This window comes from Anas platyrhynchos, chromosome W (genome assembly GCF_047663525.1).
Source record: "Anas platyrhynchos isolate ZD024472 breed Pekin duck chromosome W, IASCAAS_PekinDuck_T2T, whole genome shotgun sequence".
Lineage (NCBI taxonomy): Eukaryota > Metazoa > Chordata > Aves > Anseriformes > Anatidae > Anas > Anas platyrhynchos.
Genome location: NC_092620.1, coordinates 8,379,014 through 8,404,893, shown reverse-complemented (window position 1 = coordinate 8,404,893; position 25,880 = coordinate 8,379,014). Strand labels below are relative to the sequence as shown.

The following is a 25,880-nucleotide window of genomic DNA, read 5'->3' as shown; positions in this document are numbered from 1 at the left end:
ACATTTGCGTAAAGAGGGTAGACCAGCAGAGTAGTCAACTTGTTGCATCTTTGTCAGGAGAGAAAGTGATAAAGTTGTTCTGCAGCCAATGTAGGCCATACTTCTAAAGTCTAGGACTACAGACTATAACTTTGAGAGATCTGTTTCATGGAAGTGTTTTATAAATGCTGCAACTGACATTTGAGTAGCAAAGGAAAACATGAAAAACGGCATATGACTGAGGGATGGCATTGTAACTTTTTTTTCTTCTTCTTCTTAAAGAGAAGAAAGAAAAGATATTGCACATTATTTCACATTACCTAATAGGCATCAGATATTAGTGTCAAAAGCTGATATGGAAAAAAAAAATCTAGGCAATAAACACAATCTCCCTTAAGAATAAGAATAAAGCTTTCTCATTATGTTAGTAGAAACACTCATGAAATTGCATCATTCAGGTTGTTATTTAGATCAAAGAAATTTATTTTAGCATTTGTTGCTTTTATAAAGAAGCTCCTTTGAAAGTACACTGTAGAGGATATCCTTGTGTTACTGATGTTTCTTGTGGTTAAACAAATAAAGAAAATGAAACTATGGCACACGGGGATGGAAACCAATGTATCAGAATTCAAGACAGTGAGTACCAGAAGCAAAAACCTCAGGACAGAGCTTAACAGAAGTAGAAACCCTTATATGTTTTTTAACAGGGGGCTTTGATGAAGTTATAAATATGCCTGTGTGGTATATGATAACTGGAAAGTTTGAGGACCCAGAAGGACTTACTGGTCCTTAATCCCTATCATTGTTAGCTCTTTTTCCTAGCGATGATCTTGAGCAATCAGACTCTGTTTTAGTTTCCCCATATGTGTAATGGGGTTAATTGTATCATAAGGCCATTGTGAAACTTAATTACTTAATATAAAGAGCTTTCATATTCTTGGATATGTGACAGTGTAGGAGAGCAGAAAATTATTTATGGTCTTGAAACTTGTTATGGTTGTTTCACATTTTAGAGAGTAATACAGTGGATCCAAAGAGGGAAATGTTTGACCTACTATTTCTACCACGCACTGTGTAATGAGTTGAAATAATAACAGTAATCTGGGAGTCTGTTAATATAATTAAATCCACTGACACTTTTCTAGGTGGGAGTTTTTTGAATATGGCTCATGTCCTAAATGGAAGTGCGCTTCAACATCATCATAGCTGCTGTAACACGTCCAAAATTAGGAGAATAATTCTGTTTATGAAAATATTTCTCCCCCACCTCTACACATTAACTTGCCAGAAATAACTAATATGCATTTAGAAAATCTGCAGCAGTGGTTTTACCAGCTTCTGCTTTTCACAATCTAAGTACAGCTGCTGGCTCACAGCCAGAAACAAGGGTTAGTTTGGTGGAAGGAGCTAGCCCTAAACACTCCAGGGTAGGTGGCACAGTAAGGGGGTTAGAGATGCATAGTGCCTGTTATTTCACTATGTGTGAAGGAAAATAAGAAGCTTCTTCCTTTATATGCAGGTCACAATTACTGTCAGTTCCCCTTAACTCCAACATGGGAGACTCCTCTCAGTGGCTGGTGCCTTGTGGGTGCTTGATGGATGCCTCTACATCCAGACCCAGGAGGCGAATCATGGTCTGAGCTTAGACCTGAATGCAGAGCTTCCTCAGACCTCAGGCTGCTACTCTGTCCCAGGAGACTGCACGGTTTCCCTTGCTCCATGACCCTCTGTGGCCATCAAAGCTCAAGGCTGCAGGGGCACTGTAGACGCATTACTCATCAGGAATATGAAATAGAGACCAGCCGAGATACGTGTGCAGTTAAGGGCTGTTCAGAGGGAAAGAGATTTAAGCTGCACACAGCAAAAAGTGTTTTTCTCCCCAGATCAACTGTGTCCCTTCTGCGCAGTGCCTGGGTAGGATAACATATGCAGCCAGACGCTTTCTCACTGGGAACTTTCTCTTTAATGTCTTCTTCATCTCAGGGCTATTCTTAGATGAAATCTTACTGTTTTCAGGGCAGCGTTCTTTCGCTTTCTGGGAAACATAAGCTAAATGGCTGTCATGTATATAGAGATCCGGGAAGATGCGTATTAATGTGTTCAGGAGAAACAGCAGACCAACTGAAAATGTGGGCGAAAAGATCTAATTTAATGTAAACAGCTTAAATAAACAGCTTAATGATTTTTGGTATTTGTTTATTAATTACTAGGTCTTGGCACTTCTGTGTAGCACTTTCCTTCTGCGCTAATCAGCATGCCTTGTTATTGTGAATTAACTCAAGTCCTCATGAGGTAAACAAGAGCTTATGCCTGTACCATAATGCCCCAAACCCTGCTGAAGATCTTTACCCTATCTTTGACCTGATACACTTCTGTGACCTAGTACAACATCTTCTTTAAACCAGCTTATCTCCTGAGAGCAGTGTCCGTATGCTAAATGTTTCTTTGTCAGCATACTCTACGTTATTCATCCTGCCTCACGTGCTGGTGGTAGTTTGCTGTCTGTTACCTTAGGGCTATTTGCACCAATTGTTGTGCAGTTGTTGGTATCATGCCAAGTTTTTCTCACAGTTTCCACCAAAAAGTCCTCAAAATGCCACAGAGGTGTAAGCAAAAAATGTTATGTTTTGTCTGCAAGAAGCCTGAAAACAAGAGGTAAAATATCTGTGGAAGTAATCAAAAATAATGATTTTTTTTTTTTTTTTTTTTTTTTTAATGTAACTCCTCCTGATTGTCTTCTTTTCCCTCTTCATACTATAAAATTTTCCAGCAGTAATGGTGCTCTGGTCAAGGTTCAGGCTTAATGAAAGGCCAGCCTAGTGTTGTGCTAAGTGTACTTCCAGTCATGGTGACTAATATGGTCTCATTATTTCCTGGATTTATCTGTTTATGTCTGTCCATCTGTTGTCTCCCATCTTACACTTCAACTAGAAGAAGTTTGTAAGAGTAATATCACTTTGCTCTGGATTTATGTTTAGCGCATATGTCTATAGTTTACACTTGGTAAGGTTCAACTCTCTCTTGCATTGGTGTCCACAAGGTCTTGACTTCAGACTTGAACTTGCAACCTCAGGAGGAGGAAAGGGAGCTTCTCACAAAATCTTAGAAACAATTGCAGACTTGAGGAGTCTTAAAGCTAGATTGATTTCCATAAAATTATAGTGCAAGCTTTCTGCATAGGTTACATTGGGAGGGCTTCATTCCACATGCTTAAAGAATGGATTTTAGGTTACATTGATTTTCTATTAGATGTTTCTTCCTCTCTATGTGGTACAAAAAATAATACAAAATAAATAAAAAAATAAAAATAAACTTACATTAGTTGCCCGTTTTTTCTGTGACTAAAATGGGACGTGACAGATCTCACACTAAAATTTTATTCAAGGTGATTATGTGTAACTGAGTGATGGTACTGGTATGATGTGGTTCTGAGGAGCCTTATCAGTAGTGTCTGTTATAAGAAATATGTGGAAGTTAGGATTTGTCACCATGGCAAGTATTTTCTTCTGCTCAGAAATATCAAGGTTTAATTTCCCCCCTTTTAAGTAGAGGGAAGTACAATAATAACTCTGATCGACCACTAATAAAGTAGGTATTACATTTGTGGGGGATGAAAAATCTCTTCTTGTACAAATAACACAATAAGGACCTCTGTGGTACTAGCCATAATAATATTTGATTGAAAATACACTCACCAGAGCTCCGAGTCTCAAGATTTAGATTAGAAGAGACTACAAAGGACCTCTGCCAGGATCCAAGGAATTACCATGTGCTATCATGTTGGTGTTGCAGGCAGGAAACAGAAGCAGAGTTTTAGACTTCTATAATGAATTTCTCTGGATTGTGGATTGTAATAGGAAGGCTGTTTATTGTGAATTGGGTTTTAGGTTTTAATGAAACCAAATTAAACTGCAAATTATTGTATGTTTTGATTTCCAGTAATAGACGTTTCTACAGTATTAGGAAGAGAGGAAGAGGACAGGGAGTCTAGACTATTGCTGGACCATGAGATCTGGCTTCAATCTCCTCCTCTGCAACAGGCTTCCTCTCCAGTGTTAGGCAAGACACTTATCTTCAAAGTCCCTCAAGGGCCTGATTTTATTGGCCTATATTGAATATTGAGGAAACAGGCCCAAGTCAACCTCTGCCTCAGCTTTCAACCTATAAAATGGGTATAAGCAAACTCCACAATCAAGATCATGCATGATAACAAAGAAAGTGAAGAACTAACACTGTGAAGATGTGGTGACAGGCATAAAAATGTTCATGTGATAGATTGCCTCCAAGCAATTCCAACAATGTTGGAAGCTTTCATGTCACATCAGATAGATTTAATTCAGAATGTTGCTCACTTTTACATTACACTGTGCCTGGTTTTGTTAGCAGTTAGCTGTGAAGAGAAATTCAGTGACTGAGGACAATGAAGTAAACTCTTTGAATAATAAAATCTGGAAGTGGGTTTTAATCCCTTTTTCCCCTTGGGGGATAAAGACAAAAATCCTTTAAAAAGTCTTTAAAAAAAAAAAAAAGAAAAAAAATCTTTACTTAGCCTGAAATGAAAGTTATTTAATGTTGTTCATCTTTTTAACTATGAGCTGAGAGGAGCCAATGGGAGTGATTGGGAACTTCACCTTCATTTACATAATTGCAATGTGGAATGGGAAATTGGCTTATGCAAGGAAGAAATCTGGGGCTTATTACTGATGAGCATCTTCAGAAGAGAGAGTACTCCCTGACATGGTGTTCAGTTGCAGGAGGTGACTGGTCTTAGGGGATACATTTTGTGTTAGCCAGTTGATTAACAAAAAACACAGGTGAATTGAATTGAATTTAGTGCTTGCATGTGTCTGTGAGGTTGCTTGTTTGGTGATTGCCTACAAAAGCCTAATGACTATATTCATAAAACAAAGTAAGATGGTGAATACAAACTCAGGTAACCATAGGAAGAGGTACTGCTGTTTGATAGTGTGCTCATTATAGGCTGAATAGTGCTGATTTGTGGTGCAGAATATAATCGTCTATAAATAGGATAAAAATCTCTCCCTGTTCTTTAAGCCTTTAGGTCTAAATGCAAATACTGAGGTAGCCAGCCTGTTTCCTGCACAAAATTTTATTGCATTCACTTACACTTGTGGTGGTTTTACACTGATGGCTAGCTAAACTCCACCACTCTGCTCCCTCACTCCCACTTCTCAAGGGAACTGGGGGAAAAAAACATGATGAAAAAGGGTTGAAGGGTTGAGATCTCTTCAAGAACTGCTCCCACACGGCTCTGTCCTGTCAGCTCTCTCAGCTGCTGTTGTGCAGCAGCAGTTTGTTGTTGTTGTTTGTTTGTTTGTTTGTTTTCCACTTTCTTAAGGGAAACAACAACAACAACAACAAAAACTCTCTTACTGAGGCCCAACCAGCATGGCTCATGGCTCATCACTGGCCTGTAGCGGGTCCCTTTGGAGCTGTCTGGAGCTGACTCTGATTTGACACGGGGCGGCTGCTGGGCTCTGCTCACAGACGCCACTTCTGTAGCACCCCTGCTACCAAAATCTTGCCATGTAAGCCCATTACAATACTTGTTTGATTAAAGTGACTTGCCCATTACAAAGGGAAGGGTTAACAGTGTTTTACTGCTGACCTTGTACAAACAAGAAACTATCAAATCTCACATCTCTAAAATAATTCAAGTAGGAATATTGCCTCCATGAGGATCAGTCATAGGACTTATATATTTAAGTCCTCTGACATCCTTATTCTCCTCTGCCCCAAACCTTATACCGAAGGCATCTGTTATTGATATTATTCCCATCTCTCAAAATATAGGCCAAGGGGACCACAGCAATATCCTTAATTTAAAAGATGATAAGGTGGAGATAAAGAATGAAAAAGTTAAAGGGTGGGCATCAGATGTGACTGGATGAGTTAAGCAAAGCAACTTCTCTTTTTCCCTATATTACAAGGGTCTCCTTGTTGCTACAAGTTTTGTGACAGTCTGAACACAAGGCAGTGTATATTCAGCCATTGCTGAAAGGAAATGCATGAAGGGAAAAGCTTGGGAGAGCTCAGTAGTACAGGGAGTCATATGAAACATCTCAGTAGTAGCAGAGAAGAAATACACTCCAGCAGTGATTACTCTTTAAAGCCTGCAGGCTCAAGTTGAAAGTGATCTCTTTTTCATGTATTTTGACAGTTCCCAGAAATGACCCAATAGTAAATGATACGACAATGTTCTTGAAGCAGGAATAGCACAGTTGCACTGAAGAAAGACACTGTTCCAACATGAGTTCTCTTCAGAGGTGCTGATCCAGCTTTAGAGGAGATTTTTCTTGAAACTAGTACACTGAAAAAACATCCAATATCATACTTGAGCTGCTTGAAGTAATTTCAGCAAGGAAAATGTAGAAATTAAGAAAATGGCAACAAGATGCTAAAGAACCATTTGCCAGGTGTTGATATTAATATCCTTTAAATTATTCATATGGTTATAGAAATTAAGGTTCAGTCAGCTGGTCAGCCCTAATTCCAGATGATATAGACAGTTTCTGCAGGAGACATTCCTGCAGAGCATCTTCTTGCCTTTGCAGAACTTCAGTTAAAACTAAGAAAAAACAGAGACAAAATGTGATTTTTTTTCTTCCTGTTTCTAGAAAAAAAAAAAAAATCCTAATAATTTTATTTTGGTGTTAATGGACCACTTTTTCAAAATCCTGAATTTCCAACAAACATCTGTCTTCAGAAAGGTCTGCTGGCTGCACAGTGCTTCAGAGAAACAGGCTCCTTTAAATTTTCCCACTGTTTGATATAGAAGAGCTTGCGATGGCAGGGTCTGTATTAATGATGCAGCTTTTGGTATATGGAGACAGGATTTTAATCCAGTCACATGTAATTTACTCAGTATTACAGATAAAGTCTCTGATTAAGCTGGAACAGGAGTTTCTGGTTTCAAGTTCAATGCTGAGGTCACTTGAACTGAATTAACATTTGTGCTATGGTTTTATTTTTTCCTTCTCACCTCTGTATTTTTTGTAATAAATAAGGGAGGAGCACAACCTCTCCACATAACACTGATTAAATAGATATTGACTGTGTATATCTTCTACTTCAAGCTTGCTTTATTAAGAATTTTCATAATACCTCCCACCATAGCCTTCCAAAGATTATTCTGGCCTTGACGATTGTATGAAGATTGTGTCACAAATTGATAGATTTGTAATGGGATGGAAATCTTTGAAGAGTTATCTGCAAAAAGCTGCATCCATGTTTTTTGACTGACATTTTAAACCTCTTTGCTGTTGTTCCCTTACTCAAGGCTAGCTGTCCAGATAGATGTGTGATTTGAAATATAAAGTAGACATGGTAGGCAATATGAAAGGAAAGAATGTGGCTCCAGTGCACAGAAGAATATAAGAGAAGCATCACAGGCAGAGCAGTATGATAGGAAACCACTGAATATCAGTTGCAGTTCTAGAAAGGATTGGCAAGACAGTCTGTAACAGCTAATATTAATTAATGCATGGAAATGGTTGTCATGCGGTATGGATAAACTTCACAGTTCTGAGCTCTTCTAGCTCCTTACTGGCATCTCTTTTATAAACCACATAAACAAATTCTAAGCCTGACTTCTGAATTTCAGATAGAAAGAAAATAATAAGTATATAGGAATGCTGAAATACCACAAACTTAAGCAACATCAAAGACTTTTTTTTTTTTCTCAAGACAATAAGCCTCTGAGCCTCTGAAATTCTCTAACACAAATAGCATTGACTTCAGTAAGAGTGGACAAAGGTGGATAAGAATATCCAGATAGCTCAATAGGAGTGTAACAAGTAAAGTGAACTGGTGTGTATGAATGCCTTAAGAAGTTCAGGTGTTTGTGAAACAGTAAGGAAGCAAATAGACATCCAGTACAGTATTCTACACATTTTCCAGGAAAACAGGAAAGTTTGAACAGCTTATACAACTTATGCAGTAAGGTTTATACAATAAAGATGGTTTTGTTGTACAGTAGTGAAGCCTGAAGTGTTCCTTCCTTCCTTTCCTCTTTTTATCTTCTTCTTCTCTCTCTCTCTCTTTTTTTTTTTTTTTTTAAATATAATTTATGAAAGCTTTCTACCATTTCTGCCAAAGGTTCTTGCCAAGCCTATTTTGGATGCTTTCCAGTTTACCCTCATTTTTTGATTCTTTTTGCCTGTGTGAAAAGTTCCTATCAAGTCTTTTAAATCCCTCTATTAATTATAAATAAGAACAAGCTAACTCTTAGGGTTTTTTTTTTTTTTTGTTGTTGTTTTTTTTTTCCCCACCGTGATTCATATCCATAAGCTATAAGCTCTTACATGATTTCCCATAGCGCTCATTTTCAAGGACAGCCATCCTTACAAGGATGTGGACGTGTGGAAAAGCCTTATGAAAAATGAACAGATTTTTTTTTCTCCTTCTTAGTAGAACAATCTTAACCTAAATCATTGTTTTGGGGGTAATGGAAATTAGCATCCTGTTGGTTTCCAGCATTTATAAAAATACTGAAAAGATAAAGGAATTTATGTCTATGAATTTTGTTTCTTCTTTTGCTACTTTATAGGTTGGAGTACTTTTTTGATTACGCTAGTGTAATATTTGTTTTTTGGGATCTCCAATATTTGTTTTTCTCTCAGTCTTTCCTGCCACTGAAATCCAGAGGAAGAATGTACTTATGTGTTCATGCTCTTCATTCAAATGTAGCAGCAAAAATTATGGGCTGTCTCCAAAGTTATGTCATTTGAATACTCACTGTCTTATCCTTTGGGAAAGCATTTAAAAGCTAGGAAGGGAACTGTAGGCAGCTGCAACATGGTTCTGATTTGTCGTCTTCTGTGAACTTTGTACAAAGTGACAATTTCTCCAGAAGAAGACACCATATGCTTGAAAGTCCAAGAGCCTAAAATTCAACTATTGCAAATTACGTATACTGAATATTGTCAGCTTATGTCAGGGACGCACAGTTATCTCCATAGACTACACACTTGTTGATTCCAAAATCATTAGGATAGTTGATGAATAAGTTTACAGGATGAAGGAAAAGATTCAAGATTTTATGAAGTCATTAGGAAAACTTATGAATATGTCACTATACAAATTATATCCAAGGAAACATCTTCACAATTTATTTATTTATTGTGAAGGCAATTGAAGACTTGCATCCCAAGGTTCAGCATGCATTCTTAGCCAAGTTATATATAACAGCTGGTAGCACTGAGATAAGCATTGTAATAAAACTTAGGGCTCAAAATAGCAGCTGCAGACTGGTTAAATGAGATAAAAAGTGAGGGAGAAGTTAATATGTGGGAAACTGAGACACGATGAAGCTTCATTTTTTGCCTAATGTCTCTCCAGAATGCAATGATAGCACTGGGCATTCAGATCTCTAAAGTGCTAAAGTGTTAGTGTGGCCACATGCCTCTACACTGCAATGTCTGATACAGTAGCAGTGCCTACTTCTGTTTGGCAGTAAATAGAAGTTTTTCTTTACACTAGATTAGAGTTAATTCCCAGCTCTGACAATGATTTTCAGGATCATCTTGAATACCATACTTTTTTATAAGTTCACTGCCTATAAGATGGTGGTAATAACACTTTTGTAACATTTATTGGTCTTGGAGTGGCAAATTGCGTTTATAACTTTTTGTCTAAGGGAGTTTAAGTGAGACTATTTGGACAGACAGGATGTGGCCCATTTCAGTTGCAACGTCTTAAATGGGTTTTGTTGAGGAAGGCAGATAGAATTAGACTCGCAACCTTCTAGTCTTACAGTGCTTAGTTGATTTAAGAGCTTACTGCAGAACCACGATGCATATGCAAAGTTTAAGCCAAACAAAAAGACTGTTCAGAAAGTGATAAGGGATCCCTTTCCTGAATGACCCTTAATTCAGACTGAAGGCGATGAATAGCCTGACCAGACACCAATCCAAAGAACAGCTAATGATACTCTTGGCACATCAGAGAGAGAGAGAGAACGGTTTAATGAAATCACAGACAGAAAGCCAAATGGCTTGTGCCTGACATGGATTGAGAAAGTATCATCGGTCTCTTTCTGATTTATGTGCATGTGTGATCCAGATGAGGCTGCAGGATTTCAATCGAGATAATGTGCATAATTAAAAAGCAAAAAATTTACTGATGCAGTGGCAAAGGTTGATGGAATCTAATTGGAGAAGCAAATGAATAAGAAAAAATAATTTTATTGCATTTTTGTGCTAAGCTGTATAGACAGCTCTGCAATTAAATCACTAATCAGACAAGAACTGGCTGACCTCAGAGAGAAGTAATCTCATTCCTCAGCTGGATAGGAAGATTTAAAATATCTGGTCAAATCAATGTTAAAAGATATAAAACATACAGAAGAACATTTTGGGTTTCTGTTAGATTTATTGTTTATATTGAAATGGTCCCTCTTACAGACAAGTGATCTAGTTGACTTCTTGGAAAGCTACTTTATAATGATGCTGTTTTTATTTTGAACGGAAGCTATTTTTCAGCAAATGGAATTGCACTTTTGTGTGTGTGTTAGTAATTATGTGCTTTTTTTTTTTTCTTTTTATTCTTGTAGCCTTTTTAATAAGCAGACAGAATTGTCTTTTTTGTACAATTTTTTGTACAATTTTGCTTGAATATCTCAGAACTACCTGTCTGCTTCTAAGGTTCTGATGATATTTGAGGTGAAAACATGAAGCCTTGACATGACTTACCTGTGTCTGATTCTGTTAATCTCTGTCACACTGACTGTCTTTCTGGAGGCTGATTTGTATTGTGCTGCCTCGAGGAACCCATGCAATGTATGTGAAATGTCTTCAGAGCAAAGATCATATGGCAATTAATGGAAACTATAGGGGTTGATTTATTGCTATTATCTTGCCCTCGGAGCTCAGTGCATTCTTCCATCCTTTCTATGGGCAGGTAAGAAGGTATACGTTTCTACCATTTCTCCCAACAAATACCAAATCTAGTGCTCAGAATCACAGATCACCAGGCACTGGGATCAGGTCTCTTTCTACTGAGTGAACAAGGGATCAGGTCTACTTCAATGTGGAGGAAGAAAATCATGTTTATCACTGTTCATCAAGGATCATGAACACTTTGTGAATGGGAATATGAAAAACCCACCTTGAACATCACACTAGAACTAGAACATAGCCTGTAGAACAAAAGAACCTCAGCTGCTGCAGCTGCAGCTAAAAAATCAGGTCTCTTGTATCTACCTTAACTCTGAAGAACTGTCATGGAAGGTACATGGAAGACATCTTTGTATTACACACAATGAGGAAAAAAAATGTAAGACCTTGAAGCCTTTTTCTGTGCTTTGTTTTGTGATACAAGGTGGGGCTTGGAAACCTGTATTTAAATACCTGGATAACTTGCCTGGCTTTTCAGAAACACTAACTGCCTGTGGTTGCTCCTGCCAATGAGAGTCTGAGATCCTTCATGGTGGATCCTCAGCCTTTTTTGTTTTACAGTGGTATCTTAGGGACTACCTTTTACATATTATAAATTAGTTTTACTGGCATATTTTTATTAGACTGTCAGAAAATGTTTTGCATATTTTATTCAGAGTAATTTGCCCTCTAAGTCCAGTGCAACCGGCTGTAGCATTGAAGATAAAAGTTTGGTCAATATATGGCTTCCGTCCATCACCTTGAACACAGTGTGCATAAAATGGTACCATTGCAATAGTACATCAGGAGAGTATTTTGTTCCCAGTCCATACCATTGATCAGGGGATCTGAAACTGGTACATCCCCAGCAGGGAACTCTTTAGTCTCCAGTTTGACTTAAAGTCTGTGATTTTAGTTCAGGACTTCTCTGATTCTGTTGCTGCTGTGTTGATTAGATGATGACAACTATGCTCCCCTAGCAGTAGGGGAATAATGGGTGGGTCCTAGTGTTACACCTTGAGGTGTCTGTAACCCATGTTCAGAGTTGTTTGTTTTTTTTTTTTAATGTTTTTCAGCTCTGATATATCTGGATCTGTAAACACTTGTGGTGTTCCACCTTTCAAAACAACATGTGAGCAGTGGTGAGAAAAGTGCAAAGGAATTTTCCTATTGGTAGCCAGAGGAAAAGACTAGCTGAAATGAGATGCTGCAAATGCTCCCTCCCCCCCCCATACACACATCTCACTCCCTTTAACCTCCTTGTTGGGTCTTTCTTCTTTGCACACCACTCATTCACACAAAGAATTTGTGGCAGTTATAATGGGAAACAGCTACCTGACTGATGGTTGGAACAAATTAGCTTAAAACTTACTACTTCAATTTCCCTTTTTTTTCCCCAAAACCCTAATTTCTGCCAGAATGGTTCTAAACTGCCTAGAAGGTCAGCATGACATTCTGAAATTACTGCTGTCCTATGATGCTGAAAGACATACCTCGTGTTTGGAGTTTTTTTAAAGGCACCTCAGCTATTCATTTACCATATTTAGGACTGAATTCATTTTTATCCTTCAGTCCTTTCACATTACACACCAATGAAAAGTGATATTGACACTGAAGGCAATTATAAAACATTTGCCTGAATGGTGTTAATGGACATTTATACAAAGAGACATTTATGCAAATGCCTATTGGACATCAAAATGAAGTCTTGTCTTTTTTAAGACAAGGAGATATATTATGAGATATAATTTTCTCTAAAAAGTCTGCAGTCTCTATTCCAAAAGTTAGTTTTAGTCTTGGATCGTTCTTTGCCTGGGTATTCACTGCTAAAAGCTAGATAAGTTTATGACAGGTGTATTTCTTGTCTCTCTTTCCCTATGTAGAACAACACAGGGACAGTGAAGGAAAACTCAGAACATTAAGAGCTCTGCAACAGTACATATCAGTGAATATATTCATCGGGCAGTCACTTTCTGTCCCAAGGTCACTCTTCGTAATGTATTTGGTGAGAACTGTACTTTGGCACTTATTGTTCTGCAGCTTGTTATGAATTTATCCCGTATGTTAACACAGATGTGTGTATCAACTGCAACTGCTGTGTACCCAAGTCCAGAAAAACAGAGAAAGGCCACTATCTCTCTGTCTGTTTGGGAAGGAATTTTCATAAAGAAGAAATGAAATTTCCAGCTGAAGTTTGCCACAGTTGCCACTATTTGATTAGTTGCAGTGGAGACCTATAATTAGCTCTTATTTAAGAAGGCATATGGCTCCAACAGATGGTAAAGGGAAAAAAGCAAGTTAGATAAACATGGCTATTTGCACAAGATTTTGTGGTCTCCTTTGGTTATATTTTGCAGTACAGTTCTTAGGTTCTAGCAAGACAGCATACTGTTCATTCGAGGAATGTCCACATGCCTTAATGTTCACTAAAAATAGCAAAACTAGCATGGCCTACAAGCATTTAAGAAGTTTGGCAACAGTAGAAGAAATCAGATGACACAGAAACTTAGAAGTTAGTATCTGAACACATATTTGGTGGGGACTCTAAACAGGCATTATATCTCATCTAATGTTACTGGGAATTTCATATGAAATGAATAAGAACAAGAGAAAGTGTGTGTCTGGACAGGAGAGGGTAATCAGCAACTAGGTAGTTTTTGGTTATGTTTCTGACAGTACTAACCAGGAAGATATTTGCAATAAAAATCTCTCAGATTGCAGGGAGGTGGGCTACAGCTAGTCCAAACTGAGATCTTAAAGACTTTACTACGTACACCCATCTATAGCCACCCTCCCCATTCAGCTGCGTGAGAAGACTGTGTGACTGCTGCTAATCCGCTTCAGGGCAAGGGCAATGAGCTCAGCTTAAATTGCCTTCTACTGCGATGTACCAGGAGATGACTTTCCACTCGAGAAGATTAGGAAAGATCACATGAACCAGTGACACAGCTTAGCTGTGTGGGTAGTAACATAAGGTTTGTGGGTAGGAAGGTGTTGATGCTCACAGCTCTTTCTCGAGTGAGAATGCCTTTCATCTGTCTGTGCACGAGTGACCTGGGAGAATGAATCTATCTACTTCTGAAGGTATATGAGATTTACTTGTGTGGGAAACCAAATATAGAGGCTATGGTATGTGTCTTGTAGCTCTGAATTAATCTGAAATACAAATGCTTTGGCGTGCACTATTATTCATAATGAAGTACTTACAGTAAAGCTCTGTTTACAACTACAACAGCTTGGTTTGCCCATGTTATTGAAGAGTATCTCATTAAATCAAAGCTTAGCAGAACCCTGAATTTCCATTTATTTGAGCAGCAATGTAATAATACTTCATTCCTCCGATAGAAAGAGAGATTCAAGAAGTTTCCAGCTACTGAATGATTATCTTGTTTCCAGTGCTATAGCTGTAAAGAGGATAGTTTTGAAGTTAGATTTGTTTTCCATAAGGACATAAGGACTTTTTTTCCCTGACTGTATAATAACTTTCTGTTCATTTTAGACCTCTCGCTCAAAGCTCAGTAAACAGCAGAGAGAATTCTGGAGAAGGCAGGATGTAAACCTGAAGTCATCTTTCAAAAAGGCCATCCGCGCTGATGCTCCCTGGAGTAGTAATTTTATGTTTAGAAAAGAAATATGATTTTATTCTCTTCCCTGTGTAGGGGATAGGAAGTGATGTAACATCTCCAGCAGCAGAGTGCCAAGACTGAGTCGCCATGCTTCCTGCTTCCTTACTTTGAAAAAGTAATCATTTATCTTACTTCTCTGGGTTGAAGAACAGAGGACAAAGTCAGGGTGAATCCTATCTCTGATCTTTGTCAAGCCCTGAAGGTGAAGTGTACCAGAAGCAGAGGTAATGGAGGATTATGAGTATGGCGATTTCCCCTTGTAATTCTCAGCAAAGCTGTAGCAGTCAAGTCCTACAAGATTAATAGAAAAGTTGTATGGGAGAAAATGTGCTTTGAAGGAGGTTTTAATGTATTTTGCCTGGAGAACACAGCTTTTTCACATTTCATTTATGTCTCGTGGTCCTTGTTATGTAGGGTAATCTGACATTATTTAAGGTTATTCTTAGCAAAGTATTCAAAAAATAAAAAGGGGATAAAAAAAAAAGCCAAGGATCTAATTTCAAGGCTTTCTCTGTGCTTCTGGTATCCAATGGAAGCAGAGTTTAAAATAATGCAAAGTGATTTAGTGATGATCATCTGAGCTGTGTATGGTCTCTGTAGCATTATGAGTAAGAACTGTTTCCTTTCTAATAGTTGGTTTTTATTCAAAAACTGTCTAAAATATACTGTCTTTTAGCCTCAGCTCCCACGGCTTTGAAGGTACCCTTATATCATCACTTAGTGCAAGAATTTGAGTTAGGAGCTGTGTGGTTAGGCATTTATTTGTTTTTAAGCCTTGATGTACTAAGTACAAACGGAACTCCAATATTTTGGCATCCCTGCCTATGGCACGGGGTTTGGAGTTAGATGATCTTTAAAGTCCCTTCTAGCCCAAACCATGCTATGATTCTATCATTTCTTAAAGATCATATTATACTTAAGTTCCTAAACAAATCTGGGTCACAGGCAGGGATGCCTACTACCATGAAAAGGTTTGTAGCTTAATATTTATTTATTCTTTGGCAGTTATAGACATCAGAAGGAAGAACAATTGAAAATATAATTATGGAAATAATTTAGCTGTTGAGATTGGAGCATGCTAATCACTTACATGCCAAACAGAATGTAGAGGAGTTAAAAACTGGTCAACCATATTGCTACTAAATAGCAAAGATCCACATGACTTAAGTGGCTCTGGGGGAATCATTCATCATCAAGTCTCTGCTGCACCAAGATCTTGCCAGTTAAAAGTCTGTCCTTGACAGAAATCAGAGGTTGATATATGCACGTGTCATTGCCATTGTTGATTTTGCCAAGGTGAGTTTTATGTTTGTTCGCTCGAGGAAATGTTGCTGTAGAACAGCTCTGAAGCCTCTCAAACCATTTTTAGAGAGGTAAAAATAATAATAATAATAAAAAAGTGAGTACATGATGGTTAGAATAAGGGAGATTTAAATGAAGGGAGATAACAGAGAAATGATGGGAGTAGAGGAAGGAGATTAGAAAGGCTGAGTTGGTATAGCTGGAGATGACAGCTGGGATAACTGGCCAGTGAAGTTTTTGGAGTTAGTCTATCTGGTATATGCACTAGGATCTTGGAAAGGTTGAAAGAGCAGCTCTGACTTGCAGAATACTGTCATGATCTTTAACTATTTTTCCCCAGTAACATTTTCTTTTCCCCATATGAATATCTGCTATCCGAAGGTGTAGGGATAAGATCAGGGAAGCCAAGGCACAGACGGAACTGAACTTGGCAAGGGATGCAACAAACCATGCATTTCAGGGTCCTGAGAAAACTGGCTGATATTGTTGCAAGCCACTCCCCAGCATATTTGAAAATTTATGACAGTCAGGTGAAGTCCCCAGTGACTGTAAAAAGGGAAGTATCACTCCCATCATTAAAAATGGTAGAAAGGAGGGAAAGGAGGACTCAGGGAACTACAGACCAGTGAGCCTCACCTATGGCCTGGCAATATCATGGAACAGATCATCCTGTAAGCAATGTTAAGGCACTTGCAGACAAGGAGGTGATCTGAGACAGCCTGCATGGTTTCAGCAAAGGTAAGTTGTGCTTGACCAATCTGGTGGCTTTCTGTGATGGGGCGACTGCATCAGTTGTCAAGGGAAGACCAGCTGATGTCACTGGGAGAAGAACTCATTGAGAGCAGCCCTGTGGAGAAGGACTTGGGGGTTCTGGTAGATGAAAAATTCAACATGAGCCAGCACTGTGCACTTGAAACCCAGAAGGCCAACTGCATCCTGGGCTGCATCAACAGAGGAGTGGGCAGCAGGGGAGAGGGGTGATTGTCCCCCTCTGCTCTGCCCCTGTGAGGCACAAACAGAGGGGCTTGTTAGGCACAAAAGTTGATTTCATTATCAACAACCACAGAGTACGTCAAATTGTACCTACTCCTAGGAGGCAAAGACATAGTTAAGTGAGATTTGATCTGATCTCACATATCGCTGTAGGGAACTATGGTTCCTGATTGTGTTCTTCATGTCCTGGCGCTCTTTGTGGAAGATGTTAAAACAGATTTTTCTATCCATTGCTTCTGCTTTCCTATAACATCCATATTTACACACTCTGAGATGCTATGAAAAACTAATTTGTTTTATACAGGCTTTTTCATGCCTACCATAGATAGCCCTTACTTCAAGTTCCTTTCTTTTTTAAAATGCCATTACTCAGAAGTCTGCAAAGGGATTGCTAGGGGTGGTATTAGGATGGCAATATATTTCCTGTGGAAGGAGTAGAAAGAGAAGGAGATGCATCAACAGACTTTTCTCATTCCCTTAAATGAACAGCAGTGCAGGACAGCTGTCCTCTTCATGCTTAAGATGGTTCCTACAGCCCTGAGAGCTCTTTCCAGTTGTTTTGAAGGCTTTTTCGACCCAAAGAAGATAACCATTAAATGAAATAGGCTTACGACTAGCTTAAGAAACACTCGAAGTGTCACAAATACATCTCCTAATGAGGAAATTTAGCAAAAGCACAGGTCAATACAGTCTTACCTCTGGCAGTTTCCACACACTACATCCATCTTCCTTGGACTGCACATGAGTGGTGAGCAGTGCAGGCACATCCTAGAGCTGTTGGGGTAACTGAGGTTTTGCTAGAAAGGGGGAGTCTTTGAAGCTTTGCTCTCCTGCCACCCTATGCTTTGTGCCAGAGGAGTGTGTGTGCACAGGTGTACATCTGCTACTTCTTCTGCCAGCAACCAGCTCTAAAGAACGTCAGCCATGCAAACGCCAACCTTCCTGCCACGGTGTCTGCTAGCAGACAAGTTTGTGGGTTTCAAAAGACATGGCTGTCAGAAGGCATCCCAGGAAAAAGGATAAATCTGTAAAAGTTCCCAGGATGATGACAAGGTTTTTGTGGAGCAGGCTAAAGAAGCGCCTGTCTGGCATGGGTACCACTTTGTGAGTGGAAGAAGCTGAAGCAGAGTGGTGCAGCCTGCTTGCTGCCTGCACAACAAAGCACAGGGTGCGTGAGTGAGTCCTGCTGCCTGACGAGCGGCGTCTGCGGGGATATTGTCATCCCCTCTGCTCTGAGGGGCAGGACGCCTGCATTGCCGTCAGCATTGCCGAGATGTCTTCGTGCTGCTGAGCACTCCTCTGAGGGATCTCCTGCCACAGCCTTATGTCATCCTTCAGGAGGTGGAGAAGCAGGCGGCGGCCGTTGAAGCAGGCAGGGATGGGTTTTGCTTAGGGGATGATCAGGCACTCATCTGCTGCAGTTCTCTGCCAGATCTCTGCAAAGCTATATCTGTGTTCTTAAAACTAAGCAATTTTTGGCCCTGTAGTATACCCACACGCACGGATTTGAGACATCCCTAAGCGTAGTAACTTGTCTTTGATTTCGACCTTCCCAACAAGAGAAATGACTCTTTGTGCCACCTTGCAACTCCAGCTCCTAAAGCAATTACACACTAGCAGTGGTCTGTGCAGGAGTGCATTTGAAAAGTAAATGACATTAAACTTTCCATCTTAGAAGAGTACCAGTATATCAATATCCAAATCAAATAACATAAAGCTCCCTTTGTCTGCCAGATAGGAATAAGAATGCATTATAACCCTAATATGATTTTTGCAGTGTCTCTAATATGATGAGATTTAAATTAAAATAAATATGACTGCATGCTTTGAAGAGCTAATCAGGCTGAAACGTTCTAGCCTAACGGGTGTAGCACAAGGAAATAAATGTGCATTTATCTAGGCTGTCTGGACTTATGCAGAGCTATTGTGAAGGATATGAGCTGGGAAGACAACAGCAGAGTGAAACACAGGCTGATCTTGGGTGTGCTTGGTAAAAGTCAGTAACAGGAAAATGATTTGAATGTAGTTTATATCGATAGACCTATGGTCCTGGTCCTGCTAATTAATTAGCACAAGTACTATCATTTTCTAATCAACTCATTTGTTCTCCTCCTTCCCCCTCTTTTTTTTTTTTTTTTTTTTCAAGAAGGTGCTTCTTTGTCTGGAACTATTCCAGTTCCAACAGACAGGTGCCACAAAAACTAATCATTATGATTCATTATTATGACAATTGTTGTCCCAGGACCTTTAGTACTTTTTTTTTTTTTTTTTTAAATCCTCTCCCTTTTTTTTTCCATCCTAAATAAATGTTCCCTCTGGAAATCTTTAGTCCTTTGTCAGTATCAACTCACCAACTTCTGATTGCAAGTTATGTATTCAGCAGCTCTACAAGTTATGCAGCAGTAGCTTTAGCACAGCAGAACAGACCTGTCCTGATTTGAAGCTCTTGACAAACCAGCAGTCCCCAAGACTTCTTGACCTGGTCTTTTATCCTACCCCAGCTCATGAGCTCAAAACAATTCTGCAAAGACCCAAATTCCCGGAAGTACCTCCTGTAAAACTGTTATTCTTTTTAAAAATCATGTACTTGCTGGCTTCCTGATGAAGATCACAGATCTGTCTCTCTTTGAAGGACTGATACCAGTACACCTTTTTTAAGCACACCTCATCAGGAGAGTTCCAAAATGCCATTTGCTAAAGGATTACATTTCAAAAGCTTAGGTCACTACAGAGCTGAATGCTGGAAAAAAAAAAAAAAAAGGTAAAGCTGGCTCTCAATACATTTTGGAAGTTGTTTTTGCTCAGGGGCAATGGAAGTAGAATTAGCAAGTGATTCAGATTAAAAGCCAAGACTCCATTTGAAAGTACCTCACTCGGGTACCCAATTGCTCATTAAATGGTCACACAGGTATTGCAGACTCCTCTGGAAGGAACTCATTGTAGTAAGTGTTGCCTACAATGTAGTTTTGTACAGCTGGGCAAGCCAAGCTCTGTTCCTGTCAGTGACAGAAGATTTAATAAGCAGTGGGCTTCAGGTGAAAATCTGTTTCATTCTAAAGCATGCACCTTTTTCTGTTGGATGAACATCTGTTTTCTTTAAGTGCCATGCTTGGGAACCTGCAATCCACAACAACAACCTGCTTCATTAACATTAATTATTGATAATGCAAGTGTTTAATTAGAAGTGCTAATACAACTGGCCTAGATAATCATAAAGTGTAGGAGAGAAAATAGTCTCCCTGCAGAAATCACACTGGTAGTCTGTCTGTGTTTTGTGCAGGTGATTCCAGCCTTTGCTCGGCCTGCGTGCATGAAAACAACGTTTACAGCAGAATATTTCAGATTTTGTACAGGAACGAAGAGATCATTCTTAATGAAACAATGAACTTCAGAGTACACCTGCTTCTGGATGGTGAAAGGGTGAGTTGTCTTGGGATACCCATAAAAAACAGGAGGGTTGGGATTCCTCTTACCTAACTTTTAGGTGTTCATCACACACATACTTCCATATGAGGTGTAACCATGGGGTTCCTGTGTTGTCACAGGTCAATATTAACTGAGGGAGGTAATGGCAAGGCTTATCTGACCTCTCATCAGTATCTGCCTTAGAAGGAGATCCTGTATTTATCATTATCTCTGTTGATGAGGGTGCATGAGGTCATTTGTTCAGATGTGAATGCCAACACAGAAAACATCTGCATTAGGTCAGACTCTATGCACTGCACCTATCATGACGAGTAGTCCACACCCTGGTTTCCCAGTGGAGTAACTTGTTGGCATACTCCAGTACATCAGTACTAGTGCAGCCAGTGTGAATCAAATGTTATGCGTTGAACTTGGATTTGGGGCCAGAGATACTTGTCTGTCCTTCACTTTGTAACTTCACATTTGAGCATGAAGAGATTTGAAATTTATGTTTTGACTTATTTCAACCCAAACATACCTGGGTTATATCTAGATCTAAATTGAAACAGCTGGAGAACCTAATTTCACATGCTTCCCTTCCCCTCCCACTTTTTTTTTTTTTTTTTTTACATGCAGTTTGATCAATTTATTCCTCCCTAGAACTGTTGTTTTGTGCTCATAGGAAAAAATACTAAGTGCAAGGTTATTAATATTCGTTAGAAAAATGTTCCAACATGCTTAATTGAATATTAATTTTATCCTTCCACAGTGGAACATCTTTGATTAAATATCCCTCCCCTCAAATTACAGCGGTTTCCGCTGTGTTGAGCAGGGATGATTTCTGATGATTTTTGCATTAATATTCAGAAAGCTATGCACCTCACAAAATGAAAGAAATAATCCCATGATATTCCTTGCAGCTAAAACTTGTCCTGACTCATGCACTGTGCCCATCACACCTTTATATAGGAGGTTCCTTGGGAAAAGAACACCTGTCCAATTCTGTACTTACAGAGTGGTTTTACAAAGGGAAAGCTCCATTATCTCTGTGTGATGAAGTTGCTTTGGCTTTTCAAGGGTGTAGAACAAGAGGACAAACAGGTTTGTTCACCCAAAATGCATTTCTGAAGGTATTAAAAAGAGTCAAATGCAAAAATTAAAGGTTTATAAAACTTCTTGCATTTAGCAGGTTCGCACAATTCACTTATGATTAACGCTCCCAGTTCTCTGTTTTCTGCTGTTATATCTTGTCCTCTGTGACTGTAAAAAATCATCATAAATATGGGGAAAAGCAAATTGTGTCACTTAACAGGGCACCCTGCTCAGAATAAAAGCTATTATATTTTCAGCTACCGTTCAGAGCTGGTATTGCATGTCTATCACATAATGTCGGACGCAATTCCTGCAACTGGGCTTTGGAGAAATACCTTGAGTTCAGCAAAGCCTTTTGAATATTGTCTCTGTTCATCACTTCTTAACTTATTTAACACACAGAGTATGCCAGTCCTATGTGTGCCTGTTGTGTTCTGTGGTGGCGTTTTTGGTTGAGAGGCATGAGTATGTTTGCTGCTTTCTCTGTAAATGGGCAAGGCCGTTAGGTTGGGTAATGGGAGTGTTGGGTTTATACGCTCCTTGTAGTTTCTGCTGCCAGAGCTGGCATATTCAAATATTACATCAAGGGAGCAGTATACTTTATCCTCATGGTGCTAGGATAGTTCTGTAGATGAGATAGGCTCAGTACGAAAAAAAGAAAAAAAAAAAAGAATTGCAGTGTGCATGTTCAGATTAGATTTTTTTTTTTTTTTCTGTATAACCCTTGATAAGCTTAAATATGGAAATGTCTTTTTTTTTTTTTTTTTTTTTTGGTGTTATATGGAAGAAGCCTCAATTATCCATCTAGAAGTCACACTGAGCATACCTTTCACCATATAAATGGTTCTTTAAAACTCTGACATTTATTAGATGCCTTTTTCTGTATTATCCCAGAATGCAGCATTCCTTGAATTCATAGGAAACAATATTGCAGGGCTGAGGCAGCCTTTAGTGTTACAAAGTCTAATTTATTTTCATAAGCTTTTGCTTTCATTCCTATTAAAGAAGGAGCACTGCCTTTTTCATCAAGCAGTAAAACAGGTAACTTGTCTCCTTGCTTGCTGGCTCCATTTGGGGACAATTTAGCAGCTGGGAGAGGACAGGGTGAGGCATGCTGGGATATAATGGTATATTAGATTTTGTACTTTCCAGAGAAATTTAAGTGAGATGGGACAGCCAGATGATTCAGTCTGACATCCTGGCTAAACTGTTAAATATTATGGTAGTACATCACAAGGATGCTGGAAACTTCAGTTACAACTTTTATTGCAGCTCTTAGAAACTAAACCAAAAAAAAAAAAGTAAATGTAAACCTGAAAACTTAGAAATAAAAACTGAAATGAAGCCTTTGATTCCAGACTGGTTCAGCAGAAATAGGAGTATTTTGGTTTCTATATGTTCTTTCTTGCATAAACTACATCTACTTTTATATGCAAATACTTTTTATTGAACAGATTCCAAACAGTGTTTAATAAAATGCATCTCCCTATCAGTTCTTTCCGTTGGTGAGAGAGGCAGAGGCTAGAAACCAGCCTGATTTCTGGACAGTGCTATCTGGAGAATTTTGTGTGCTCACAGCCAAATATGGTGTTTTTGGCACAAGCTAAGGGCCAAGGTAGGAACACTGGGGGAAATATAGGCCCATCCCAACGATGAGGAACTTCCCACAAGACACAAGATGGTGTTACAAGAAAGTACAGAGTAATATAAAAGTTATGCAAACAAGGAAGAATTAATCAAATCTGAAAGAACAAAATTAATTTATTTCAGCCTTACTTGATTTAGCGGGGGGGCAGGGGAGGCTGGGGAAATGCATGTAGTTATTTCAAAGAAAGCTTTCAAAATCTCTCTTCAGAACTGTCTTATTTCATTTTTGACTGGACACAAGATCAGCATGTGAAACATTTCACAGAGGTCAGATGTTCTGAATTTCCCTTACTTTATTTAGTTATATGGAATATTAGGGAAAATAATAATATTCCTTCTTTCATACGAATGTATTTCTACAAATAAAGATCTTTATCTCCTCTTTCATGAGTTGTGATTTCAATCATTACTATTGCTGAGAAGTTGAACTTTTTAAAAAACATCAGAAGACCCTTCATAGCTTCTCTGGAAGGCCCACTTCCTGGCTTAGACAGTCAAACATGAATTATATTTCAGAGATTTGTTTTCAAGCTGATTTCTTGAGTAGGTTCATTTAAAACTTTACATCTTTTCTTCAGGGAAAAAAAAAATCTGTTTGTCTATCACACTGTTGGTCAATTACCATTTGTAAATAACTGTGAAAAACACCATAATAGTCCCAGTAGTGCATAAAGGAGCAACCAATATTTCATTTAAGGACAGTATTATTGCATACAGAAGACTGACAAATAAATGATAGAAATCTCAATGTCTCTTCAGTATGAGTTATGGAAAGGCCATTTCATTTTCTCTCCTGTAAAGGATCTTATATACTTTGGTTCTAATATGTGAAGAAAAGTAAAACACAGAGAAGTCTAGCAAGAATCAAAGCTGTATATTAACTTGTGTCATGTAGTTTTTGTATGTAGCTGTTATGTCTGAGGGTTGGATTAACTTCTAGATAGGCTGTGTTTGTGGAGAGCTTTAGATACTCAACTCATGCATAAACCTTTCAATGCTATTTTCTCATGAAGATTCCAGTATAGAACCACAGTCCAGTTTTCACTTGCTTTATTATAAACACATCCTATATATGAAGAAAAACATGCAATCTCTCTAGTGACAACTGTGACATGATTTTATATGGGTTCTTACACTGTGCTGTGAAGTCTAATTTCAATCCACTTGTGGGACTAAATATACCCTATTGTACAGTTGCACAGTAATGCTTGATCCTGTGCAGCTGTGAATACCTCTCAGATACCTGTTCATTGCCTCAGCCTGTTTTGGGCTAGTGTCACTAGCCTTCTGTCTCTGAAGCTATTGAACTTGTTTAAACTCAAGCTAATTTCAGTGACAGTTGCAGGTGCTCAGCAGTACTTAGGCACAGACCCAAAATTTCAACCCTCTGTTGGCAGATGAGGTTTGCTTTGTCTGATGCTCTATACTTGAGATTAATTCCTAGTTTAAATTCAGTCTGTAGCTTCAATAATGATTATTTCTTTTGCAACTGCCAGCAACTGTGATTTTTAGTGACAACAGCTCATTAAAAAGGAAAAAGTCTTTTTTTTGCTGAAAGACATACTTCCAGATGTTTTGAGACAAACACAAAAGAGAAGGCACATTTTCAGTAAACAGAGGCTGGAATTTTCTTCTCACATCTCAGTGCCTGTGATCATGCTAGAAGAAACACCATATTACTTTGGAAGGGTCTACATTTTACATTGATTTTTTCAACAAAGTACAGCCAGTCCTTGGCTCTAATTTATCTTGCTTCCACAGAAAAAGGCACACTGCAGATGGAGTTTCAGCTTTGGGAAATGTAACTAAACATGTTCTAAGCTATGTATTTTGTGGATCCTACCTGTTAGAGTGGATTAGATGCCTCTGACATTGTCTTCAGTATATTTTTCGTATATTATATTAAGAAGGTGCTAATGTGCTGGAGAAAGTAGTCAATTTTTCCTAATTTAAGCCATTTAAAATTTGAATATATCAAGAGCAAGGTATTTGTCCATGCTCCATCTGTTGTCAATGGAAAGAGACAGGCACAAACAAATCAATTATCCTTTGTAGATATGAGCTTCAAAATGGGTCATCTCACTGCATGTGTGTACTTGTTGCTTTCCACTGACAAAAGACCAAATCTAGATGTCTCACCTTACTTTTTTTGTGTCTAAATTAGGGTAAAAAGATGTTGTCTCTGTACTACTTGATCCCCAGTGTGCAATTCTGCTTTTCCACCTACGTTCCCATATTTTTCCAGTGTACTATGGTGCACAGCAAAGGATACTTATACTCACAGAAAAGGAGTATTTTGATAATTGAGTGATTTTCTGTTCACATTTCCATTTATGTTGATAGTAACAATTTTTTATTTTATTTTTATTCTACTAAACATACATTGCTGTGGAAGAAAAGACATCCCAAAAGAATAAAACACAGTTTTGGGCAGCTTAATCCCTCTTCCAGTCTAATTTAGTTATTTCCTTAGGTTATAGTTACTTCAGCTGTGCCAAGCTGGAACTGTTTTCCAATATTGACTTCTCCAGGTTAGTGTAATGAACTGACAGCTGTCCTCATGTGCTGTCTCACAAAATCCAATCCAATATTTCACTGAAGGTACCAGTGAGTCAATTTATTAGGAAAAATCATCCTCCTTTGTCTTCACTATTGTAGGTGCCAATTTATAAAGATAACTTTGCCTTTCTCTTTTGTAGGTGGAAGATGCATTGAGTGAGGCAGACTTTCAGCTCAAGTTGGACCTGCACTTTACTGATAGTGAACAACAGTAAGTGCTGTTTTAAAGCTCAGTTGGTAATGCAGGGTTTATTCAATTGGGAAATGACTTTGATGAAGTGAGTCCTTTTGAAAAAGGATGTCTTTGATATGTCTTTCCTTTTCCTTAGTGTTGTCCTTCTGTTTCTCATCTCTATTTGAAAAGTGTGTCTCACACTCCTCT

The 25,880-nt window shown here is 38.6% G+C and overlaps 1 protein-coding gene across 5 annotated transcripts in view; it reads left to right on the top strand.

The window, feature by feature from the left end:
• The window catches only part of LOC106020157 (protein FAM135B), a 270,121-nt gene that overhangs the window by 164,473 nt on the left and 79,768 nt on the right, over positions 1-25,880 (top strand). For all 5 annotated transcript variants that reach the window (XM_072030578.1, XM_038175218.2, XM_038175215.2 and 2 more), the window contains exons 4-5: positions 20,076-20,215; positions 25,639-25,709. In XM_072030578.1, the coding sequence (XP_071886679.1) occupies positions 20,076-20,215; positions 25,639-25,709 (211 nt within the window). The remainder of the gene's footprint in view (positions 1-20,075; positions 20,216-25,638; positions 25,710-25,880) is intronic.